General features: G+C 37.4%; 6 protein-coding genes across 9 annotated transcripts; 3 read left to right on the plus strand and 3 right to left on the minus strand.

The window, feature by feature from the left end:
- Window positions 1–839: 839 nt before the first annotated feature.
- Window positions 840–7,245, minus strand: LOC107225458 (probable enoyl-CoA hydratase, mitochondrial). 2 transcript variants are annotated; one of them, XM_015665941.2, is made up of 7 exons: window positions 6,939–7,245; window positions 3,601–3,807; window positions 3,377–3,501; window positions 1,795–1,999; window positions 1,536–1,655; window positions 1,200–1,267; window positions 840–1,067 (listed from the first exon to the last, which is right to left on the minus strand). In XM_015665941.2, the coding sequence occupies exons 1-7, from the start codon at window positions 7,036–7,038 to the stop codon at window positions 1,002–1,004; spliced, it is 891 nt and encodes a 296-aa protein (XP_015521427.2). In that variant the 5' UTR covers window positions 7,039–7,245; the 3' UTR covers window positions 840–1,001. The 2 variants fall into 2 exon arrangements, with proteins under 2 accessions (XP_015521427.2, XP_015521428.2); XM_015665942.2 differs by lacking the exon at window positions 6,939–7,245 and adding an exon at window positions 4,247–5,738.
- Window positions 7,246–7,339: 94 nt separating this feature from the next.
- On the plus strand, window positions 7,340–12,436 carry LOC107225448 (nuclear pore complex protein Nup85). The gene is made up of 10 exons (XM_046742361.1): window positions 7,340–7,579; window positions 7,685–7,790; window positions 7,921–8,262; window positions 8,360–8,739; window positions 8,819–9,138; window positions 9,255–9,472; window positions 9,557–9,784; window positions 9,867–9,966; window positions 10,049–10,805; window positions 12,381–12,436. Exons 1-9 carry the CDS (start codon window positions 7,550–7,552, stop codon window positions 10,257–10,259), a joined length of 1,935 nt encoding a protein of 644 aa, XP_046598317.1. The 5' UTR covers window positions 7,340–7,549; the 3' UTR covers window positions 10,260–10,805; window positions 12,381–12,436.
- Window positions 11,016–16,149, plus strand: LOC107225457 (GTP-binding protein 1). Of its 3 annotated transcripts, none has more exons than XM_046742362.1 (11): window positions 11,016–11,236; window positions 11,861–12,275; window positions 12,357–12,468; window positions 12,651–12,831; window positions 13,080–13,258; window positions 13,320–13,472; window positions 13,654–13,903; window positions 14,005–14,149; window positions 14,251–14,569; window positions 15,199–15,485; window positions 15,581–16,149. In XM_046742362.1, the coding sequence occupies exons 2-11, from the start codon at window positions 12,180–12,182 to the stop codon at window positions 15,767–15,769; spliced, it is 1,911 nt and encodes a 636-aa protein (XP_046598318.1). In that variant the 5' UTR covers window positions 11,016–11,236; window positions 11,861–12,179; the 3' UTR covers window positions 15,770–16,149. The 3 variants fall into 3 exon arrangements, with proteins under 3 accessions (XP_046598318.1, XP_015521426.1, XP_046598319.1); XM_015665940.2 differs by having other exon boundaries at window positions 11,016–11,165; XM_046742363.1 differs by lacking the exon at window positions 11,016–11,236 and adding an exon at window positions 11,281–11,593.
- A 254-nt stretch (window positions 16,150–16,403) lies between these two features.
- Window positions 16,404–18,712, minus strand: LOC107225453 (protein YIPF3-like). Its single transcript, XM_015665933.2, has one exon. It carries the CDS (start codon window positions 18,571–18,573, stop codon window positions 17,881–17,883), a length of 693 nt encoding a protein of 230 aa, XP_015521419.1. The 5' UTR covers window positions 18,574–18,712; the 3' UTR covers window positions 16,404–17,880.
- Window positions 18,713–18,841: 129 nt separating this feature from the next.
- LOC107225455 (mediator of RNA polymerase II transcription subunit 9) lies at window positions 18,842–19,996 on the minus strand. Its single transcript, XM_015665936.2, has 3 exons — window positions 19,696–19,996; window positions 19,215–19,320; window positions 18,842–19,129 (listed from the first exon to the last, which is right to left on the minus strand). The coding sequence occupies exons 1-3, from the start codon at window positions 19,800–19,802 to the stop codon at window positions 18,989–18,991; spliced, it is 354 nt and encodes a 117-aa protein (XP_015521422.1). The 5' UTR covers window positions 19,803–19,996; the 3' UTR covers window positions 18,842–18,988.
- A 49-nt stretch (window positions 19,997–20,045) lies between these two features.
- LOC107225452 (60S ribosomal protein L10) lies at window positions 20,046–21,668 on the plus strand. The gene is made up of 4 exons (XM_046742373.1): window positions 20,046–20,173; window positions 20,328–20,356; window positions 20,877–21,182; window positions 21,279–21,668. Exons 2-4 carry the CDS (start codon window positions 20,334–20,336, stop codon window positions 21,607–21,609), a joined length of 660 nt encoding a protein of 219 aa, XP_046598329.1. The 5' UTR covers window positions 20,046–20,173; window positions 20,328–20,333; the 3' UTR covers window positions 21,610–21,668.
- Window positions 21,669–21,810: the final 142 nt, after the last annotated feature.

Below are 21,810 nucleotides of genomic sequence, written 5' to 3' on the forward strand. Positions count from 1 at the left end.
CATCCAAAGTAAGGGATTTCAAGTGGAAATTTGGCAGTGTTCTTCCTTTCCAGTTGAATTGGTTAAGAAATATGATGTTCTTGTGGGTGAAACTGCCAAATCACTCCTTGACATGCCTTACTTTGGGTGGTGGTTTCACCCCCTTAAAGTGTTTAGCGCCAGATAAAAAAAAGATGTGTTGCTTAGTTTTTAGTCTACTATAACATATTACAAAACAAATCAAATCAGAGCGATCGACCCGGGATACGTTTAGTTTGCGATTCATAGTTTTATAATTAATGCATTCCATTGCATTTTTCCGCGCATAATGTTATTTTTTTTGCAGTCACGAGATTCAATGACGTGCCTTCGTAATATACCTACACTTGAAAGTAAGCTTGATTATCACGAAAAAGCTGAGAACAGTTTTTTTCTGTTTGCGTGCGTGGCTAGTCTCGTCATTTGTTCCTTCGGATATCTTAGAATATTACCAATTCAAGTGGTCATCTTGTAAAAGGAAATACATACCTTGCAGATATTGGGGAAAACAGAACTTGAGCTGGGACTGACGATCCAGTTAACTACTGACTCGTCGAGTTCGTCACAACTAGCAGCACTGTTTTTGCCATAGGATTTGGAATGGCCTGTCGTTCTGCAATGTTATTTTTCGGCACGCTTAGATCACAGTTTGACAATGAGATAAGTTAACCATGACTCACAAATTTCCTAGCTTACTTTTTACAGAGTTAAAACTTGCATCAAATCGCTACCACGTTTCACATTCTGGACTGACATTCTTAGACCGCAACTTTTCATCATTCACACTACCTGCAATGATGGGTAATTTTGCAACATTAGGCTTTGAGGTGGCAACAAATTGACTAAAATTTATTACAAACACTTACGATAAACATAATTCTGATTTGTATAAAAATAGGTAGGTGTAGGTACTTCGTATTGTAAATATTGGAATTCGTATTCACCGCCGCGTTATTGCCGATCAGACTTATCTTCGATTCATTTTATTCACTGGTGAACTTGGGCGCACGTTTTTCAACAAACGCCGTCATTCCTTCTTTTTGATCAGCCTGCAAAAGATAATTCACATATTTGTACATCATAAAATCGTTATCTCTAAACTGCTAGAGACTTTATGAATTTCTATTCACAAAGAGTGTCTGCTATTTGATCTAGTCACAGTGATAAGGATTTTAAAATACCGTAGCGAACGTTCCGTAGAAGAGCTTTTTCTCAAGCTGAAGTCCTTGCCGCAGCGTGGTTTCATATGCTGAAAAATATTATTTCATAAATCCCAAGTAAATCACTATGTTTAGATAAAATATCTCGATACTAGGGAAAACTTGGAACGTGACGACATTTTGATAGAATATGAATCATGAGATTTCTAATCATCTACAGTTACACCCGTAGAATACACAGATTTATTCTCGGAACAACTTCAAAAATGATGCATGTCGAGCCACCAATTGTTACTACCGCTTTGAAAAGACTTCACTATCCAAACGAGCGTATCAATCAACCGATGATATAATTACCAGCGTTGACAGATTCCTTTGCCATTGATACGATCAACGGAGAATGAGTGGATATTTTCTCTCCAAGCTTGATGGCCTCAGGCAATAGCTGCTCTGGAGGGAAAATTTTGCTGACCAGACCTGTGCACGTAAGAAAAATCGACACAAGTATTAGTCAGGACCTTATAAATGAGACAAACTAATGAATCAAATCTTTTGCATTACTTTTCCTAAAATAGGAAGATCAAAATTTGAGTAACAAACTTATAGATCAACCAACCGGCTTTCTCGGCTTCCTGAGCAGAGATCTGATTTCCGGTAAGTACCATTTCCATCGCTTTGCTCTTTCCTATTACCCTGATCAACCTCTGGGTACCACCTGCTCCTGGAATAGTACCAATAACAATTTCTGGTTGACCAAAGCGAGCTTTTTCCCCTGCATAAATGATGTCACACAACATGGCCAGTTCGCAGCCACCACCGAGCTGTAAAGTAAATTTTTTATGCGATATTTTGCAGCATTCTCAATTTACCAGATCAAAATAAAATTTTTACAGAAGAATTTAAGCGGAGCATTGCAGTTTTCTGTAGCTCGAAATTCGAAATTCAGATTCAGGTGATGCTATAAAAAATGGAAATATTGCGGCTCACGATTTTAGTCATATCTAAACCATAAATTTATTTTCTCTTTCTACCTAGAGAGAGAGAAACTGGTGGCGGGTATGCATTTTGTCAAGAAAAAATCATGGAATACGTAATTTTTTGAATGAAAATCAAGTTTTTCTAGCCCAAATCTCATTCCCCTGCTATGTCACCAACGAAAAATCCAAATAACGCAATGTAGTTACGAGAATAAAATAACATTTTCTCTTATTTTTATTCGTGAAATTTATGCTGATGATCGATTCTTGTCAATGATTGTGATATTGTTCGTATTTTTGGTGCTGTTTTTTTTCTTTCAATGTAAAAACCGACAGTGAGTTTCTTCACCACGTTTAATATATCAGTCCCCTGTCTTTAAATAAATTTAAGAAAACCTGATATCTCCAAATCGGAGGATCAAATGCTGCCATCTCACAATAGTTTTTCAAGTGGTGATGCCAGTCAATATTTTAGTCCTCTGATAAGCATTACTTTTCCAATTTTCATAATATTTTCATGTTTATTCAATAGTATGTAATTACCACTACAGTCCAAACTGAAATTAAGGTGATATAATTTAAGAGTAATTTAGTTGCAAATTATTCACAATTTTTGCGAAAGTCTCGGTCCTTTGTAACAGATTATTGCAAGGGGCTGAGAATCTCACTGAGAAACTCACAATGCTGTACAACAAATCCATTTTCCGCAACTTGCTGACATATACGTTGTGAAAATTTTACTTTACAGTTATTATTATGAATAAGAAATTATAATGAAACACATGAAGTTGGTTAAGAAACGTATGCAAGAAAGACTGTTCAAGTCAACACACGTTAGATATCGGTTATAATGTGACAATAATTGTTTCGTTTTGAAAAAATACAAACTTCTTTGTTTTTTAATAAGAAATTTAAGAATTCTTTGATGTTCTGTTGTTTACTCCAATAAAATATTTGAAATATACTCCTGTACATTTTCTCCAGAAGCCGTTAATAAACATGCAAATATTTTTTAATTTATCCTAGCCCTATCTGTGGCACTGATAACTAATTATCGTTTGCCATGAGAAGAACTAAGTGCGTTTACTCAAATGAAAAAAAAAAATTAAAATAGGTGGATACTTTCTCTAAAGAATAATTCCACTTTCTGCAGAATCACAAATTTACTAAATTCAACGACTATGATAAGAATATAACATTGTACATCATTTAATTACTTACTGCGTAGCCGTTAACTGCGGCAATAATTGGCTTAGAAGCCTTTGAAATGTCTTCCCACCCTGCAAGCATCTTTGATTTTACAGTTTGAGCATATGAGCGATCCTTCATTTCCTTGATATCAGCGCCTGCGAATTATTGGGCAAAAAATCAAAATACACATTTTGAAATAACCTCTCCCGGCTGTAATCACATTCGAAATTAACTTCAAATTTGCAGACACTGACCTGCAGCGAAAGCCTTCTCGCTTCCCGTTATTACCACTGCACCAATACTGTCGTCGTTGTCAAACTTGGTTACGGCATCACCCAACTCATCTACAAGCTTGTCGCACAATGCATTTAAAGCTTTAGGACGGTTTAGAGTAATGACTGCAACGTTCTGCTTCTCTCCAACCTTTTCAGTTTTGATGAATTCATAGTTGGATGTTTGACCTGTAAACATACAAGTTAAAATTTAGAATTGAAGTCTCGAGTTTTGGTATTTGTATATATCATGTAAAGTGGAATAATTATAAGCAGTGATCTGGTAGAAAGGAATTATTTCCCTACATTTGATAACTTGTTTAATTGCAGGACCTGATTTCTCAATAGCATGTAATGATTCAATGTTGCAATGCGTCGTATTAAAAATTAATTTCATTTAGTAGATGTTGAAATGGTGAAACTTGATGAAAGGATGAGTACGAGATTTTTCTCAAAGAAACGTTTTACGTTTAGATGGTATATTTTACACATTTAGTAAATTTAAAAAAAAATCGCACGCGATATATACATAAGTCTATCCTAATTATTGAACAAAAAAAAAAAAAAGAATATCCTCTGTCTGTGTAATAAACGTAGCTGAAAGAAAGACCCACACGTCGAGAATTACCATTGGTATCGACTTTAACGTCGGCGGTAAAGCTAGGAATATGTTCAAGTGGAACTTGAATGTCAAGTTCGGAGGTGTCCAGATCTTCGTGTTCAGTTTTCGGAGGATTGCCCCTATTTCTGTTAGACGATCGCATTGCCAGAACACTTCTCGTAGATCTGGTTTGCTTCAAAGTTAAAGGTTTGGGGCTCGACTTCCTCGAGTATTGGTGATCGAATTGCCTCTCATTGTCAATAGGAACCTGAGGTTCGATCACGTCATCCTTCACGTCCTCCTTCACGTTATCGAGCCTAGAATGCGCCGCGGATTGTTCACTAAGAACGGGTGAAACGGTCCGCGACTCGTCGTGATAATTGTGATCTAGATTAACGGCGTTTTGACCGTGATTGACGACCTCCCTTTCCCTCCCCAGTTCCATTTTCCTTTCGACGCGGTTCTCCTCGCCGCCCATAACGAAGCCCTCGATCTCGTTTCCGTTTGGCAGATTAATCCTGATCTTATACTGCACCATCCTGCCGATATCGAGCTTCGACTCATCGCTCACGAATCCAGAATTTTTGCCCGCAACGAGAATTCCAGAAGTACCCGATTCGTCCTTTTCTACCGACTCTTTAGCCGCGCTAATCGAACTCGCGGTGACGTTCGAGTTCGCCGCGCGATCCAGGAGATATTCCGTCAAGTCGTAATCATCATCGACGCGCTGTTCGTCGACGATTTTATCCGCGACATTCTGCCGCCGCTTATTGTTAACCGGATTTATTTTGCTGTCGAACGCAGCTGGACCGTTCGCTTTCCAATGCGCGCTCTTCAGGTGGAGAAACATCGGTAGCAACAGCTTCTTCCCTTGGATCATATACGTGCAGTGTTTACACTTCCAAATGCTGCTACCCAGGGTAGTACCCCCTATGTGGTTGTCTCTTACAAAGCTCTTCATGACGCGATCGCGCATGCGCGAGCCCATGTTAGACGAGAGCCGCTGGACCGTAGGCAGAGACTCGATGTTGTCGACCATCATCCCCTTCTCCAACTGGTGTATCTGCTCGAGGTGCCGAATGAGCGAGGACGTTGTGTGCTTCTTGTTCTGTATCTCGTGTTGGCAAACTCTACATTTGGCCAGTGAACCGAGGCGGTCGAAGTAGTGCCATACGTACGATCTGTACGGCTTGTTGACTCTCCGTCGAGTCTTTGCCTTGATCAGCTTGTTTTTACTCGCCCGTTCGCGGCCAGCGGCAGTGGTCGATGCAGGCTGGCTCATCGCTGCTTTTTCGCGCGAGCTTTGACCGCCGGGTGGCCCGTAAAACGTTCGATAATTTAATCGACTACTCAATTCGAAGAATCTACGCCTACTTTTGTATACGCTCCAGGAGAATGATTCCAGAGGGATAATCGCCCGGCGATACAACCGAACTGCGTTACAGCCTTCCAAGTTTCAACTGACTAATCGAACACTCGAGTTCCGCGGAGCTCAACACCTCCGACAACGAACGAGCGCCATTACGCGTGCTCGTTACACGTCCGTTTGCTCGGCGACGCCGCAGCTCTACTACGATCGCAGCCTTCAACCAGGAGCTCGAAAGGTCGCGCGGCGATCGCTCGATAAAGTCGCACTCTGCACGCACCGACGCTGCAGCGGCTGCAGCCAAATTTTCGACTGCGCGCGGCGACCCGAGCTCGCTAACAATAAAAGCAATTAGTTTAAACGATCGCAATGTCTCTCATAAACTCGCTCCCTCGTCGGCTAACTGCAAGGGCATGAATCTTTCAACCAGCTTTTGATTACACCCGTGTATTATAGTTAATGTTTTGTTATCTTTTCACAGAGTTCATTACACCTCGTAAGCGAGTTTCGAGTAGATTCAGAGGTTCAGGGCCGGTTGTAATGTGATTGGTCAATTCTAATCAGAATCGTTGTTTCCGACTAATCTTTCGAGTTGGTTGAAGCTATGATTGGAAACTTCGGTCAATGTTAGAAATAATGTGACTTGTACACTTGAAAATCAATAGATAATACAGAATCAGATGTATCTTTACAACTCCATAAGGATTTCTACTGCGGCTTTGTCAAATTTTATACTACATTGTAAATCACGCAGTCTTACCACATTGGTTATCTTAATTGACCTGACAAGGCATAATATTGAAATTAACAAGGTGACATACGTATTGCATACACATGAACAAGAATAAGACGAGTCATGATTGGAATATGGCTTCCATAATATTGCTTTATTCGTTTAGAGTGAATTCCGAACTTTGAAAGAACTTTTAAATGCCGGGTAGAAACCTGCATAAGACAGATTAAGCAATATTCAGTGTAACTGCTACTTGCAGCACTATTTCTACGATTGTAAAGATTTTATAACTACGACGAATCAATTGATTAAATCGCGTAAACATGTGCAGATCATATGCACACAGCCTGATGCTTATTGTTAGTTTGAACGTCTTCAGAATAAGAAATTAGTTAGCAATTACTACACATCTTAAAGTTTGGACCAGTAAGAAATGTCTGACAATGATTAGTGGTTTAATCTTTTTTTTTTCGACAGCGTGAGTGAAAATCTTATGAATTATTATCGTTCCACGTCCCCACAAATAATCAACTCACTTCACAGCATTCAATTATAGGTCTATAACTGTAAGGGTTAGGAATGTTATCAAATGTCTGATAATCGACGATTTAGTTACTCACATGAATAAAACTTGGTTGATGTAAGCTGGGGTAAATTTCTAACAACTTGTGGCAATCGGCGGCCGAACAGAAGTCGTGTTACAGCTGAGGTGGTAGCCATTTTCCAGTATATCAGTCAGTCGCTAGCGCACGGGCATGCAAAGAGCGAATGAGCTGATACCGAGCCGGCTCAGAGTTCTGATTGTATTAGAATTACCGTTACGTAAAGAGCTATCACGGCTCTTACGAAACTCTATACTGACTGATAAGAACGCACCAATTGCGATACTCGGCTATTATACTCGATACTATCGCAAAACTGACAAACTACAAACCATTGTTACTGTTGTTGACGAACTTTATTGCGTTCTTGTCATCTTATTTAAATCAGATGCGATACACTCATTCAAGGCCTTATGTCATCCGTCGGTAAAACAGTTATAAACTTTCAATTTGTCCGATAAATCATAGATGTCAGTGAAACCGGAATGGTTACCTTCCTGCTTTGAACGTTAAAATTCGTTTTGAGTTGTGAAAAGATGATCGTGAGTAACAATTAGGTTACCGATTTCGTTGATGAATTTATGTACTAAATTCAAAAACAACCGGTGAACTAAAGCTCACGTTCAGTCATGGCAGAAGTCAGCAACGCTCAAATAATTGTAAGCACCTCAATATACTTATTGGCCCATGCGGACTTACACCGGGTTTTGTTCACGGAACAATCCTGATATATATTGCTATTTTGTCAAATATATTACTTACAGGCTATACCAGACGACGTTTGCAGAAGAGCAGGCCTGGCTGCGACCTGGATCGGCCAAAATAAAATCGGAGTTCACGCGTACAAGCATATTAATGCACACTCGAAAGGTGAGGTTACGTTTTTTAGCGGGTACCGCACAGAAACTGTTTTCTGCAACATCGATGACTCAGATGTATACGGTTTATTTTTTGTCTATAGTGAAAATGCTAATTAATATTTCCATCGGCTCGTTTGCAGATGTTCCAAGCAGTCTTGCACCCTGTGAGGTTAAAGTTCATTGCTTACGACAAGAAGTGATTTTGTTCGAGCCGGCGCTTCGCAAACTAGTCAATGAGAGCAATGGAGTGTTTCTTGCGATACAGAAGATTAAAAATTCCACTGAAGACCTTAGACCTGAGCTTTTGAAGTACAGCAAACACTACAGGTCCATATTAAGAGCCTGTGTAGAAAATCTGCAAGATGTTGTTGAAAAGTCAACGCCAGACAAAAAACCGACTTTTGAAAATTACTTGACTATTTTTTACAATGTCGAGTGTGTTTGGCACCTGACAGAGATCCTTTATGTTAATGTCGTCCCAGGTATTGCTAATAGCGCAGTCAAAATTAATTCAAACTTTTTTTATTTTCCAATTAATATTTATGACATAACTACATACATGCCCTAATTTCTTTGTAGGAGATGTGATACTTCCACAGCTGTTGGAGTGGGTGAGATTTCACTTTCCATCTAGAGAATTAATGGCCTCTAAAATACTTGCAAAGAAAAGTCTTGCTGCCGATTTGGATAATGTACAGTACTGGGAAGCAGCGATAGGATGCGCTTTGCACGGTAAACTCGATACCGTTCGTTCATTGTTAGCTATGCACAGCAAGGCAGATAATCCTGCTTTTGGCACTGCTGAAAATGCTATAAGGACAATGCCTGTTTACAATGTATATGGGGGATATTCTGTAAACGAATTTAACATGAGATGGAAGCATTGGCAATTTGACCTCTCTTCGCAAATTGAAAGCAAAACATTTTCTACAGACCGAAATTTAGAGTTACTAATGAGGGTGAGATTTCAATTTGTCTCCGGCTGGAAGCACAGATAAGAACATTAGTTTTTATTTTTGTGTTTTTTTTTATCAACAGCTTATCGTTGGCGAAGAACTTGTTCTTTGGGAGTTTTCAAAATACACGGAAGCATGGTATGAGTTATTGGCTGCACGTTTATTTTACTCTGCGCCCTGTAGCAAACAGCCAGAACTTGCTAGACATGCAAATCATATTGCAGAAAAGTGGCGTGCAGGCAGGTATTTGGATCATGTAATCTTAGCTCTAATGGAAAGTGATTTGCATCAAGTAATCAAGGAAATTCAGCATATGAGCGACAATGGATGGTTTGCAGCACATCTGATCAACTTGTTGTACAACTGTGGAAGGCTAGACATCATAGACAAGCATCAAATAAAGTAAGTTTGACTTGATTTCTTATGGGATTACATTTATTTTCCAGGATACTTGTATTTGGTGATTTTCATACAAGGTACGTGAAATCCAATGGTAAAATAAAATTACGTTTTTTCAGTGTTACCTCACAGCTTCATGAATCATTGATATTAGACTATGCCAGTACTTTGATGGGTCATCATTCACTGTGGCAGTGTGGCGCTAGCTACTTTGAACACTGTCCTGCTCAAGGATTAACTAGATTGCAGGCATTGTTAGAGTCCATTCCACTGGGTAGTGAAGCACGAGTGAATAAAATTATCGAGATTGCTCGTCAAAAGCATATGACCAATGTTGGTACGTATAAAGAAAATAAACTCGCAATTTTCGCATTATTTCAGACCTCAATAAATTGAATAATCTTTCATGATATAATTTTAGTAACCAGCGTTTCCAAAATACAAGGAATGAAGTGTATTAGACAAGGACGGCTAGGAAATGCACTTGCCTGGGCATTAAAGGCACAAGATGGTGCGTTTGCTACTTTTATAGCGGACCAATTTCTAAAAAACTATGCCAAACACGGAGAACTCGAGTGTCAAGACCTTCTAGAGAATTTAGGAAGCTGTATGCTGATCAGCGACAGACTTACGTTTCTTGGTTTGTATAGTACTGTACAACAGTTGATTGTCTATCAAAGTTTTCGAAAACTACATCGAAAGCCAAATATCAAAATTTCGTCCTGTTTCAGGAAAGTATTGTGAATTTCATCAAACGTATGGACTAGGTGAATTTAAAGATGCTGCTGCCTTGCTGGTCTCGTTACTGGTCTCTAATTTAACTCCGAAATAGTAAGTGACTCAACTTGACTAATTTCTAATCCCCCTAACGGAAAAGTGTTTATGTGATTAATAAATTTGCAAATCGTTTCAGCTTCTGGTCGATTCTTCTAACGGATGCAATTCCGCTTCTGGAAGCAGAGGATGCTGTACTCTCATCTAAGGATACTTTCGAACTACTACAAACTGTTGAAGAACACGGCAACGATCCGAAATTTCAAGACAAAATCGACCTTTTCCGACTAGCAGCGGCAAGAAACTTGGCACGAGCGTTGAATATAGAAGGCTGCTTAGGGGATCATTGATATATATTCGTAACGACAAATCGAAAATGAAACCTGACAACTTATGTCGAAAACTCGGTTCTAAATAAATTTTATCATTAAATTCGGTCTGAGTAGTCAGATATTCATTTGTTGAAAGCAGGTATTTGACTCTTTAAACAAAGGTCAAAGGAAAACAATATCGGATATTTGCCGTCTATACAGCTGAGAGCTCAATCACTGCCATTTTTGAGATAAGCCTCAATAAATGCACGTGCGAAATAGGTACTCTCCCTGGATGTTCCAGTATTTTAGTTCATTTGTAAGATATAGTTTTGTAACATTATTTCATCGAATTTTAATTAAAGAAATGTTAAAAATGATACCATTCCCTGTCTGTATATCCTCATGCACCGTTATGTTGTGTGGATGTGTATTCAGTAGCTTGGCTGAGGTCAACCGCATCATAATTAATCCAAAATTAATGTAAATTCACAAAAAGCAACTAGTACGTGAAGCTGTACTATACAAGGTTATTTTGGTTAGATGTACGAAGTAACCGTATGAAGCTCTGAAGTTTGCTCTTACGTAAAAAACACGTTTAACTCAAACGAAAGTTTTCTGCAACTATATTCAGCGAAGTATTAATTACTTACTTATTTTTTTTTGAATTTGAATTATTTAATACGTAATTTATACCAGATATATGGTTTCATTTTTCCGGCGCAAGGTGGCCGATCGGGAAAGTGACATCATTGGTTAAAAAACTGCAATGTGGCGCCATCGTGGCTCCGTGAACGAAGACTTTTTAAGTAGTTGCACGACATGCTGCAAATTTGTGTAATCACCTGATGTGTACCTAGCAACAAACTTCATGTGCAGTGACAGCCTCCAATCCGACAACATGAAATAATTCTGCCAACTTTCTGTTAACTTTCGATAATTCTTGTGAGTGTTTACTTTTTCGTTATAGAGAAGCTTATGTATTACAAAATTTTAACAACATATAATAATGACAGGTGAACACTTGTTTATTTTTACACCGTTTTGTATTTCATGAATAGGTGATCATTGGCAGCCCTACAATATGTTTATTTATAGAAATAGGCATAGATATGAATATGTGAAATAATGTTGATGTAAGTTTAGACATTTCACGAAAATTAATAACTTTGATTACTGGTTTGCAACATGTTATATCAGTGATGGTAGTAGTCTCATTCAATAATAAAAATTTTACAATGACCACAATACCTGATGTACATATTTTCGATATCAATTTATTTCCTAGTGTTCTCGATTAACAAATTCCGTAAGTAGTATTTTAATGTGTGTGGAGACCAACGAGTGGACCAAACTCTGCCATAAAAATGCAGGTATAAAAACTACATGATGTAACTTTTCACTGACGTTTCAAATATTCATTCCACAAGATATCACCTTTCTTATCGGTCACGTATTGTACTGTAGGAAGTGGTGTAATGACATCACACACAATGCTAACTATACTTGAAAGAAATGTTTACATCATAACACGATACTCGTAAAGAATTCGAATAATAATAAAAACAATCAACCATATCAAATTGATCACTGATATAAGTAAAAAAAATTTTCACCGACATTTTTGTGTTTCATTACAGACATAACAATTGAAATTTCAAATTAAATTGAAAAGTATATCTGACGCAAACTCCAGTGGGGATGACAACTTACAGAGCTCTTTCATCATTTAGCGATTCCTGTTAAGATAGTAATGAGTGTGCCCTCAATGGTTTTTTACCGAAGGCTCTTTGGATTTAAATATTGGAAAATATTTGGCATAGGCGTTCGCATATTAGGAAATTCTACTGCTGTTGGGAATTGAAAAAGTGTTTAATCAAAGAAAAACGTGTTTCACAATAAATTAAGAATAATAAAAATTAATAAGCACCAAACTCGTCAGAGTTACTGACATCCAATATGACGTCGGCAACATCGACTACTTCAACAATGCCCATACTGGCAAAGGAAAGTTTTCCTACTTCTGCAATGGACTATGCTAGCATCAGGGGAAAGGTATTTTACCTTGTATAAAGAAAATGTTCAAATTCAAGATATCTTGATGTCGTACAGAGTTAATTTTGCTCAAACTTGCAGGATGTCCTTGTTAGTCCAACAGAGGATCAGTACGAATTGCTACTGAGACGACTAAGAGAAAGAATTCAGGATGGCGGAAGTGAGACGATATTTGACATCGGTGTTGGGGAAGGTGCGTCTTAGAAAATTTCTGTTTACTGCTTCCTTTACTTTCATAGAGGTCTTCATAAATACTCTCAGGCCATTTTTAAAAAGAAAATATGGTTGTCGGTAGTAAGAATACTAGAAACATTGTTAGTGCGCCCCGAAAAACATCTCTTCTTTCTCTGAACTATATACTGTTTTTCCGAGTAGATGGTTCTGAGAATGGTCTGAAAGAGGATGAGTACGATGCATCTGTAGCCACTCTGCAGTCTCTGGCAGCAACTTTGGAAGCAGACTGTGTTCTGCTGAGGCAACGAAAAGTGGATCTGGGACTCATAGGACAATATTTGGTCAGAAGACGCTTAGACCAACAAGATTTTCTTGAAATAAGGTATAAAAACAGTTGCCTCACTTCTCCTCATTTAAAATCATTCTTATGTAATGCCAACAGAGTTCCTGTCATTTTGCAGTAAATCAAACTTATTTCTCTGTCGATTTCTAAATGCTGAAAGTACTAAGAATATGTAGTACACAGCAACAGAATGATATTATACAGTTAATAAAATGATAAGCAGGTCAATGTATCATTAGAAATTCCAAAGTAAAATAAACAGGGATGACAAATGATTAAAATTACAGAGTTGCTGTTGTTGGCAACGTAGATGCTGGAAAGTCAACCCTATTGGGTGTCCTAACTCATGGTGAGCTCGATAATGGACGAGGGTTGGCTAGGCAAAAGTTGTTTCGTCACAAGCACGAAGCTGAAACTGGAAGGACAAGTTCTGTCGGAAATGACATTCTTGGTTTTGATAGCATTGGTACGTAAACTTCAACTTTATACTTATTCGACTGAGCATTGATTTTCAAATGTGTGTGTAGGAAATGTCGTGAACAAACCAGAACATGGTTCCCTAGACTGGGTCAAGATCTGCGAAAAGTCTTCCAAAGTCATCACGTTTATTGACCTCGCTGGACACGAGCGTTATCTTAAAACTACAGTTTTTGGCATGACTGGGCATGCACCTGACTTTGGTGAGTAAACTATCGATTACAAAAATACCTACATTCAAATACATACATAGTAATATCGAAATGAAATCAAATATTGGTATTAGTCGGTTAGACAACACCGAATTGAAATTATACAGCATTAATAGATTTAGTTCAACATTGTTATATTATTCTAAAATTTTATCATGTCCATTTTGAAAAGGTATGCTGATGGTTGGTGCCAACGCAGGCATCGTTGGCATGACTAAGGAGCACTTAGGTCTGGCTCTAGCATTATCTGTCCCAGTATTTGTAGTGGTGACAAAAATTGACATGTGCCCACCGAATGTACTGCAGGAAAATTTACGACTACTAGTTCGTATCCTAAAATCACCAGGATGCAGAAAAGTTCCAGTTATGGTAAAATGCCAGGATGACGTAGTCATCAGTGCTACTAATTTCGTGTCCGAAAGGTATTGGCAAAGTTACTGCATGTCACCTAAGAGTTTTGAAAAACAAAATTTTTAAAATCTGCCAGGAACGCAAATGTTGTTTTGTTTTATTATCCAAACAGGCTGTGCCCCATTTTTCAAGTGTCAAATGTAAACGGTGAGAATCTTCACCTTCTCAAAATGTTTCTCAATTTGTTAACTGCTCGAATGACCAGTCATGACGACGAGCCAGCGGAGTTTCAAATAGATGACACATATTCTGTTCCCGTGAGTATAACGGACTTCAAATATACTCAACATAATAAAACACTCAAATATAACGAGTCAAATTCCAACTGTACAAACATTGATAACTTTGTTGTTTTCAGGGTGTTGGAACAGTCGTTTCAGGAACGACTCTCAAAGGCGTAATTAAGCTAAATGATACTCTGTTGTTGGGACCAGATCCATTGGGATACTTCATACCAATCGCTGTAAAAAGTATTCATAGAAAGAGAATGCCGGTCCGTGAAGTACGTGGAGGTCAAACAGCAAGTTTTGCCTTGAAAAAAATCAAAAGATCCCAAATTCGTAAGGGAATGGTAATGGTTTCACCTCTATTGAATCCCCAAGCTTGTTGGGAATTCGAGGGTGAAATTTTGGTACTACATCACCCTACTACTATCAGCTCAAGATATCAGGCTATGGGTATGTTGTATCGTAAATAATCTACTCTTGACATTACCACAAGACCTTAGTTCGTATACAGTGAAACTTGTCTTAACGGACACCTCTTTATAACAGACAAGTTAGAAATCCCTCACAGAAATGCATCCTTTTATTGGAAAATATACCTTCTAATAACGGATGCAGACACTACTGGGAATGCATTTTTCCATGAAAAGACTTCTGAGTGGCGGACACTTTATTTTCAGTTTGTTCATTGTTTTCCGAACTCTTGGTTGTTGATGTGCCGTCGCGCACGCTGAAGCTTGCTACATGTTTACCTTTAACGAAATCGTTCTTTCATAAGTTAACAAACTATATGTTTTATTATAAAAAAAATGTTTTTTTCGATTGTTACAGCGTATGTATTCTGAATACTTACATTCATCTATTCATTTATGTACCTTGGTCCGTTGAAATATTACATGTTTATACAGGTTTATACATATTTGTGTAATAAAAAATGAACCATTTTCTGAATAACATACACTTTTTAATAGCGGATAGTATTTCCGGTCCCAGTGTCCGCTATCGAGAAGTTTCACTGTAAACACTTCAGGAGATAGGTAGTAATAAATCATTGTAAGAATCTTTATTTTTTTTTGTTGCAGTGCATTGCGGCAGCATAAGACAAACAGCTTCCATTCTAACAATGTCGCAAGACTGTCTCAGAACAGGAGATAAAGCTCTGGTGCACTTTAAATTTATTAAACATCCTGAGTATATAAAACCAGGGCAACGTATGGTCTTCAGGGAAGGGCGAACAAAAGCCGTTGGCAATGTTTTACGACTCATACCCCACTCTGGACCTACTGGTTCGCAAACAATGAGGGGCAATAAGCCTAACAAAGTACAGCAGAGTCGTCAGAATGGCTCTGCAATGATGCCTCTTACACAAGTAAGCTGATAAAGCTATTTCTCAGAAAATTTACTCGAATAGATCTTACCACAATTTAACTGGTTTTATTTCCATTCTCGACAATGAACTTTTAGATGCCAGATGTAGCAGACCAAAATTCACCCTTCGAAGTGTCTGCTGATAAGCGCGAAAATATGCCACAAAGATCGGGCTCTGGCGGCAAAAAGGGACGAGGCCGAAGAGGGGGACGAGGACGACCCCACAACGCGACAAGCGGAAATGTACAACCTTTATCTGAACAAAACCCTCCAGCCAAAGTTTAAAGAAAATTTGTGTACAAAGTATAAATATTTCCTTAGCAATATTACCATGTGATGTAATAGAGCAATGATAACAAAATTTTATTCTTTTTTATAAGTACCAGTGCTGCTTGAAATTTGAAAATTTTCTTCTGATAAATTTTGGTAAAAATTTGATAGCAGCCTAGACATTCACGATATTTTTTTGTTTGATATCAATACAATATTAATCGATGAAACGTTTATTCACAGACTGATTTCATCATTCTTTTTCACAAAGCGTTGTGTTAATTGATTTGACTCTGATTTAACCGAGAATATAACAAAACAGTTAGGAATTGACTCAATATGACTTCTAAAATAGGACAAAAAGAAGTGAATAAAATTTATAAACTGTATCTTAATTTTCGCTCTGTTTTTTAAAGCTTGCTTTTCCTTTCCCATAGCAGCACTAGTTAGAACTTTCTTTCAAGGTCAACGGGACTGTTACAATTTAACATTTCATATCACATACTTATATACATATAAATATGTATTTAAAATCCGAACACAAAAAAGTTTGAAATATTCGAGGCACATGTAGCAAAATTTTAGTAATTATATTCCAGTTTTGTCATATTAAAGATATACATTACATATCTACTTTTTTTGAATAGACTATCTGTATGCAAAATTTTTCCAACAGATATAAAATTGCAATCCGAATTGTTTATCAAACGAAAACACAGTCTTACAACTGCGTGTTTCTCAGTTTAAAATCTAAGAATAACATACTCCGAACCTATCCAGGAAAAAGACACCCCATCTCTGTAAACCATCTATAGTGTTCCACTCGATCATTGAATCGATATATTAGTTCGTTTTGTTGTACTGAGCAGTTTCTTACATAGTTCCATTACTCCTAAAGAATAATTTTTAATTGCCGAATTTCAGGAAAGTATGTTTGTGTTTTCCAGACATGTTACGCAAACAGTTGAGGTGAGAGTAAAATCTGTATATATATTTTTTGACATTTCCAGACATTGGCTGAATTACGTCGAAAGTATATCCGTGAATAATATGTATTGATTTCACATCTCCTTTACTGCTATAGCATCATTAGATATGGGGTGAAAACAGCTGTTTTTGGTATCAATGCAGGCTTCAATTACTTTTTTCTGTTCACTGTAAGTTACTTCTTTTGCGCTTGTCCTGACTGTATAATTTAAAGATGAAACTGTGTTTCTATATGTATATTACACATGTAAGGGCTATGAGTTTAATACTTTGTAATTCATTGTACTATTTTTCAAATGATTGAATAGGTGGTCGAGAATGCTTGTTAGACAGATGATTTTCTTTGACTGATTATGATGTTAATATTAATATTACTATATAGATAGTAGAAATTTTAGAAGATAAGATTGATCTATGGGTTGGATTTCTAATGTTGATTCTTTGTGAAAGTATTCAATATTCATATAAAGTATTAACAATAATCACGTGTGCTACATTAGGTTTCATCTGCCCAATTTGTTACAACGGATAAAACTCTAAGAATACTGTAAACGTACGTACTGTATTATGCAACTTATAATTTCGATACTTTATCGAACTAACAAGATAATTTTCAAAGAAGTTGATTTTCATGTTCAGTAAAACTGGACTGATCTTAATACTCGTAATTCTGGTGTTTTTCTTGTTGTAATATCAAATAAATGCCATATAATACAATCTGAAATTGGAAATAACTTCTCTTTTTACATCGTAGTTCACTGGTGACTTATATTTCCTATATTTTGTGGCAGAATAATCCTTGCTGGATTTAAAAGAAGAATTTTTTTTCACAGCTGGTTAATTTCTGCAAGAGGCTTTAGTAAAGTTTGATAAAAATATACAAATATGATGCAAATTCACTTTTATATGAGTAAAATTACATTGGATAATCCAAACGGATTATAAATGTTGTAATCTAGTCTAAAAACAATTAAATTTGAAACATTTTCCACAAACTACAAAGTCTGCTCACAATTGGCTGTAGATACTATCAACGCAATATAAAAAGTTAATTTACTTGGTAAGCCGATTGATGCCAAATGATATTGAAGAATTCACAAGTATGCTTATTATTTTGTAGGTTTCTCTAAAAATTTGACTTACAAATTTGTATGTATTTTTGTGGGTACACGTTTGTCGCTGCCTCTGCCGTATATAAACGTTGGATGCATATAGGTAAAGTGCAAGAAAATTAAGAATAACAAGTGATTTATGAATAATGTAGAACAAACTAAAAGTCGAGCAGCAGGTTTGGGTATACTAGTTATAAGAAGGATACATACTCTAAGAGCACTCAGTCCTCCAAATGAAAGTAAACATAGGAAAAAGAAGGCGTTACTTTCTTCTTGATATATCATAAGGCTCAGAATTAATGTTATGAGATGAGAATACAAGGCATAGCCCAACAACCCAACTAAATCCCAGAATACCATACTTGCGCGTGCCAATTTACATAGCACAAAACCTAGACAGGGATTCACAACAATATATAGCAGTACTGAAGTTACAGGAGCCATAGTTAAATCTGTAGCCGACGGCTCTTTAATCCTATATCCGTAATTTAGAATTGCAATTAAAATTAAGACTGCTAGGAGGGGTCCTACTAGATCTATATTTTCAATTCTAAATTTCTTGTTACAAGGAGGTCCGAGGGAAGCTATAATCCGTCTTCCAATATCGTAGGGTGTAACTTTCATATAACGATTGACAAACGAAACATGGCCATCAACTTTAACGCAATATTGTTTGGAATCTGTAGGCACCAATATAACGGCTGATCCTTTGTACGCCATGGTAAACCAATGGGAAATATTAAGCTATTAAATCTAATTCACAATTCAGAAAAAAAAAAAACTGATTCATCGAAGTCTTTGAGATGGATAACTAATCGCAGGAGAGTAATTTGGTTACGTTAGAATATATGTTATTTAGATTGTTTCTTTTCCTGATCCTTCTTAGCGTCTGCAATTCCTTCTTTGAGATTAGATGAGAAACGCGATAATAAACTTGCCCATTGCTTGCCAAGCTCCTGTGGACTGGATGGTATACCGTGCTGGGAAGAACGTTGCATAAAATAAACAACCAGCTGAGCAGCTCGTCTTATAGGTTTTGAATCTGCTAATTTGTTGATGAGCTGTTCGTTGTTGGCCAAGTATCGCATAAGAAAACGCAGAACCATAATGAATTATAGTATGAAAGTCTAATTATTTATACTTTGGGTACGTCGAATGTACACATATTACGATACTTGAGTAGTAGTTCTCGCTTCAACTTGAGCTGCCTGCGAAGTGTTTCTAGCTTCTGTAATTGCTCCTCTTTGCTATATTCTATCCCAGGCAATTTTTTTATCTAAAAGCAATGGGTTTCAGTTTATTAAATTACAGAGAACGAATATTTAGTCATGCTAAGCATGATTATCGTCGAGTATACACACCTGTGATCGTGCAGAGTCCAATTTTTTTTGTAAATCTAGTATTTTGTGACTCGTATCCTGAGAGTCCTTAGCTTTTTGGGTGTTGTCATGAGGATCTTTTTCCACGCTATGTGGAACAAATCAAAATTTTGTTGCATTACATAACTAGTTTGATGAGACAAATTAGCTGTACATTTAATAAGGTAAATTCTTGTTCATACGTAATCCTGTAAAACTCCAACGTCACGATCTAATGTTCGCAGAGCAAGTGAATAAAATTAGAATATCAATTTGAGAAATTGAGCAATCATGTACCTTGTGTTAATAATTTTGATACGCAATCATATGAGCTATAAATAATTTGACAAACGTGGCAGACAATGGGGAGTGCTTTCGCAACTTTCTATCTATAATAACTTGAAAAAATGGAGTACTATTTTTGGCATGTCAATTTCAAAGGGTATTGCTAGTGTTAACAAGAAAATAAATTAAACCCACATACCTTCGGATTATTTCGTAAACAAGCGGTAGAATTTCTATGTCTAGATCGTCGACTGTGAACTGACTTCGAGCAGGCGCTTCCTCTGCTATCTCAACAACTTCCATCATATTTTCACCGCAATTTTTTTCGGCATCTTCTGCTTTTTCGACACTAATTTTTTCTTCTTTCGTAGACAGTTTAAATGAATTTATCTACACACGTTCTTTATCACGCGAACTGGTCGTTCAAAGCATTTAGCACACCACGAAGGTTTGACAAAATTTTACGGTACTGTCAGAAACAGAAGCCGGAAAAATCAAGTTTTGTAGATGGAGCGATGGCAAGGAGCTTAACATCTAGCTTGTAAAGTTAGACATAGAATGGACGTAATCGTTAGTATAGTCTATGGTGTTGCACCGCGAATGCCGGAAGTAGCTCCTGGACATTTGACCAGAAAATTGATTTCCGTCACTTTCATTTGGGCTATCAAGGGTAGTAGGTATGTATCGCGAATGCTGTTTTATATCTCTGATAATCCGAGGAATCCTACACAACGGCAATTAATTAGTCTTACTGAACGAAATTAGGTTAATTTACCAATTGTTAAGAGTGATAGTTTTTTCGATAAATAATTGTGGTGTTTATATTTTCAGTCCAAAATGGGACGCCGGCCAGCGAGGTGGTAAGTCGTCATGACTCGCATTTTCTAATTTAGGAAAAAAAGAAATAATCGAAAAGAGAAATAATTGTGGTACCTTTATTCCTGACCAACGATTGCTTTAATTGACTCGAGCTACGAATTAATCCGAGGCTCTAACAAAATTCCCTTTTTTGTGTCAACGCAGGTGTATGCCAAGCTTCGAAGTGCACTGTTCTGTATTTAACCCATTACTGCCGCTTCATTTACTCACTTATTTTGAAGTTCTCTGTAATTGTCGCGAAAATTTTGCTAATTAGAATTGCAGTTCCAGACCATTAGTCAACTGTAGAGAATTTTGTGGAACTGAAAGTTCGACATGATGGTAACGTAACCTCGTTAACACTGGTGTCTAACCTGTTTCGCAATATGTATCATTTAATTTATAATTTATACAATCAGATGTCATTGTTGCAATACGCTTTGAGATAAAGGTTTGGGAATCTAAGTGCTGTGTAAATATGTTATAAATCAAATACTGATGAGAATTTTTGTTTAATTACAGTTATCGCTACTGCAAGAACAAACCATATCCTAAGTCTCGTTTCTGTCGGGGTGTCCCTGACCCAAAGATTCGTATCTTTGACTTGGGAAAGAAGAAGGCATGTGTCGAAGACTTTCCACTCTGCGTTCATTTGGTTTCTGACGAATATGAACAGCTTAGCTCAGAAGCTCTAGAAGCAGGTCGTATTTGCTGCAACAAATACATGGTCAAAAATGCTGGCAAAGATCAGTTCCACATTAGGATGCGACTCCACCCTTTCCACGTCATTCGCATCAACAAAATGTTGTCATGCGCTGGAGCTGATAGGTAAATTACGTGAACAATAGTAACTCATTTATCCAACAACGGAATATTATCTACTTAGATGGAAAATTAATGCTACAAATTTGTTCAACTATCTAGGCTCCAAACTGGGATGAGAGGAGCCTTTGGTAAGCCTCAAGGTACTGTTGCTCGTGTCCGAATCGGGCAGCCGATCATGAGTGTGCGCTCATCGGACCGTCACAAGGCGGTAGTTATCGAGGCTCTACGGCGTGCCAAGTTCAAGTTCCCTGGTCGTCAAAAGATCTACGTTTCTAAGAAGTGGGGATTTACCAAGTACGAACGTGCCGAATACGAAGATCTGAAGGTAGCTGGTCGTCTTGCCCAAGATGGTTGCAATGTCAAATATCTTCCAGAGCACGGACCCCTAGACGCGTGGAAGAAGTTCAGAGAAAGCCTGGCCAGTGCCTAATCTGAGCCAAACACTTCTGTAAATGTGGTCTCAATAAATTTTATTCCGACTAATTAAAATTGTGCGTCTTTTACTATTATACCTCGTTATGTTGCAGGAAGATGCATGCTATAAGTTCAGTATCAATTCCAGATCTTTTTTTGCCAATTTACCATTTCCATGGTGAATATTACAAAGTTCGCTTTTATAATAGATCCATTG

This window comes from Neodiprion lecontei, chromosome 5 (genome assembly GCF_021901455.1).
Source record: "Neodiprion lecontei isolate iyNeoLeco1 chromosome 5, iyNeoLeco1.1, whole genome shotgun sequence".
Classification (NCBI taxonomy): Eukaryota; Metazoa; Arthropoda; class Insecta; order Hymenoptera; family Diprionidae; genus Neodiprion; species Neodiprion lecontei.

Excerpts from the sequence above, each read along its gene's own strand:
- LOC107225457 (XM_046742362.1), top strand. The coding sequence starts at position 12,180 with ATGACGTCGGCAACATCGACTACTTCAACAATGCCCATACTGGCAAAG. Across the intron at positions 13,904-14,004 it reads ACTAATTTCGTGTCCGAAAG|GCTGTGCCCCATTTTTCAAG; the intron begins GTATTGGCAAAG and ends TTATCCAAACAG. Across the intron at positions 15,486-15,580 it reads CAATGATGCCTCTTACACAA|ATGCCAGATGTAGCAGACCA; the intron begins GTAAGCTGATAA and ends ATGAACTTTTAG.
- LOC107225455 (XM_015665936.2), bottom strand. The coding sequence starts at position 19,802 with ATGATGGAAGTTGTTGAGATAGCAGAGGAAGCGCCTGCTCGAAGTCAG. Across the intron at positions 19,321-19,695 it reads GTTTACGAAATAATCCGAAG|CGTGGAAAAAGATCCTCATG; the intron begins GTATGTGGGTTT and ends TGTTCCACATAG. Across the intron at positions 19,130-19,214 it reads TGGACTCTGCACGATCACAG|ATAAAAAAATTGCCTGGGAT; the intron begins GTGTGTATACTC and ends CATTGCTTTTAG.
- LOC107225453 (XM_015665933.2), bottom strand. The coding sequence starts at position 18,573 with ATGGCGTACAAAGGATCAGCCGTTATATTGGTGCCTACAGATTCCAAA.
- LOC107225448 (XM_046742361.1), top strand. The coding sequence starts at position 7,550 with ATGGCAGAAGTCAGCAACGCTCAAATAATT. Across the intron at positions 7,580-7,684 it reads TCAGCAACGCTCAAATAATT|GCTATACCAGACGACGTTTG; the intron begins GTAAGCACCTCA and ends TATTACTTACAG. Across the intron at positions 8,740-8,818 it reads ATTTAGAGTTACTAATGAGG|CTTATCGTTGGCGAAGAACT; the intron begins GTGAGATTTCAA and ends TTTTATCAACAG.
- LOC107225452 (XM_046742373.1), top strand. The coding sequence starts at position 20,334 with ATGGGACGCCGGCCAGCGAGGTG. Across the intron at positions 20,357-20,876 it reads GGACGCCGGCCAGCGAGGTG|TTATCGCTACTGCAAGAACA; the intron begins GTAAGTCGTCAT and ends GTTTAATTACAG. Across the intron at positions 21,183-21,278 it reads TCATGCGCTGGAGCTGATAG|GCTCCAAACTGGGATGAGAG; the intron begins GTAAATTACGTG and ends TCAACTATCTAG.
- LOC107225458 (XM_015665942.2), bottom strand. The coding sequence starts at position 5,501 with ATGAGCCAGCCTGCATCGACCACTGCCGCTGGCCGCGAACGGGCGAGT. Across the intron at positions 3,502-3,600 it reads CGAGAAGGCTTTCGCTGCAG|GCGCTGATATCAAGGAAATG; the intron begins GTCAGTGTCTGC and ends AATAATTCGCAG. Across the intron at positions 1,656-1,794 it reads TCAGGAAGCCGAGAAAGCCG|GTCTGGTCAGCAAAATTTTC; the intron begins GTTGGTTGATCT and ends TTACGTGCACAG.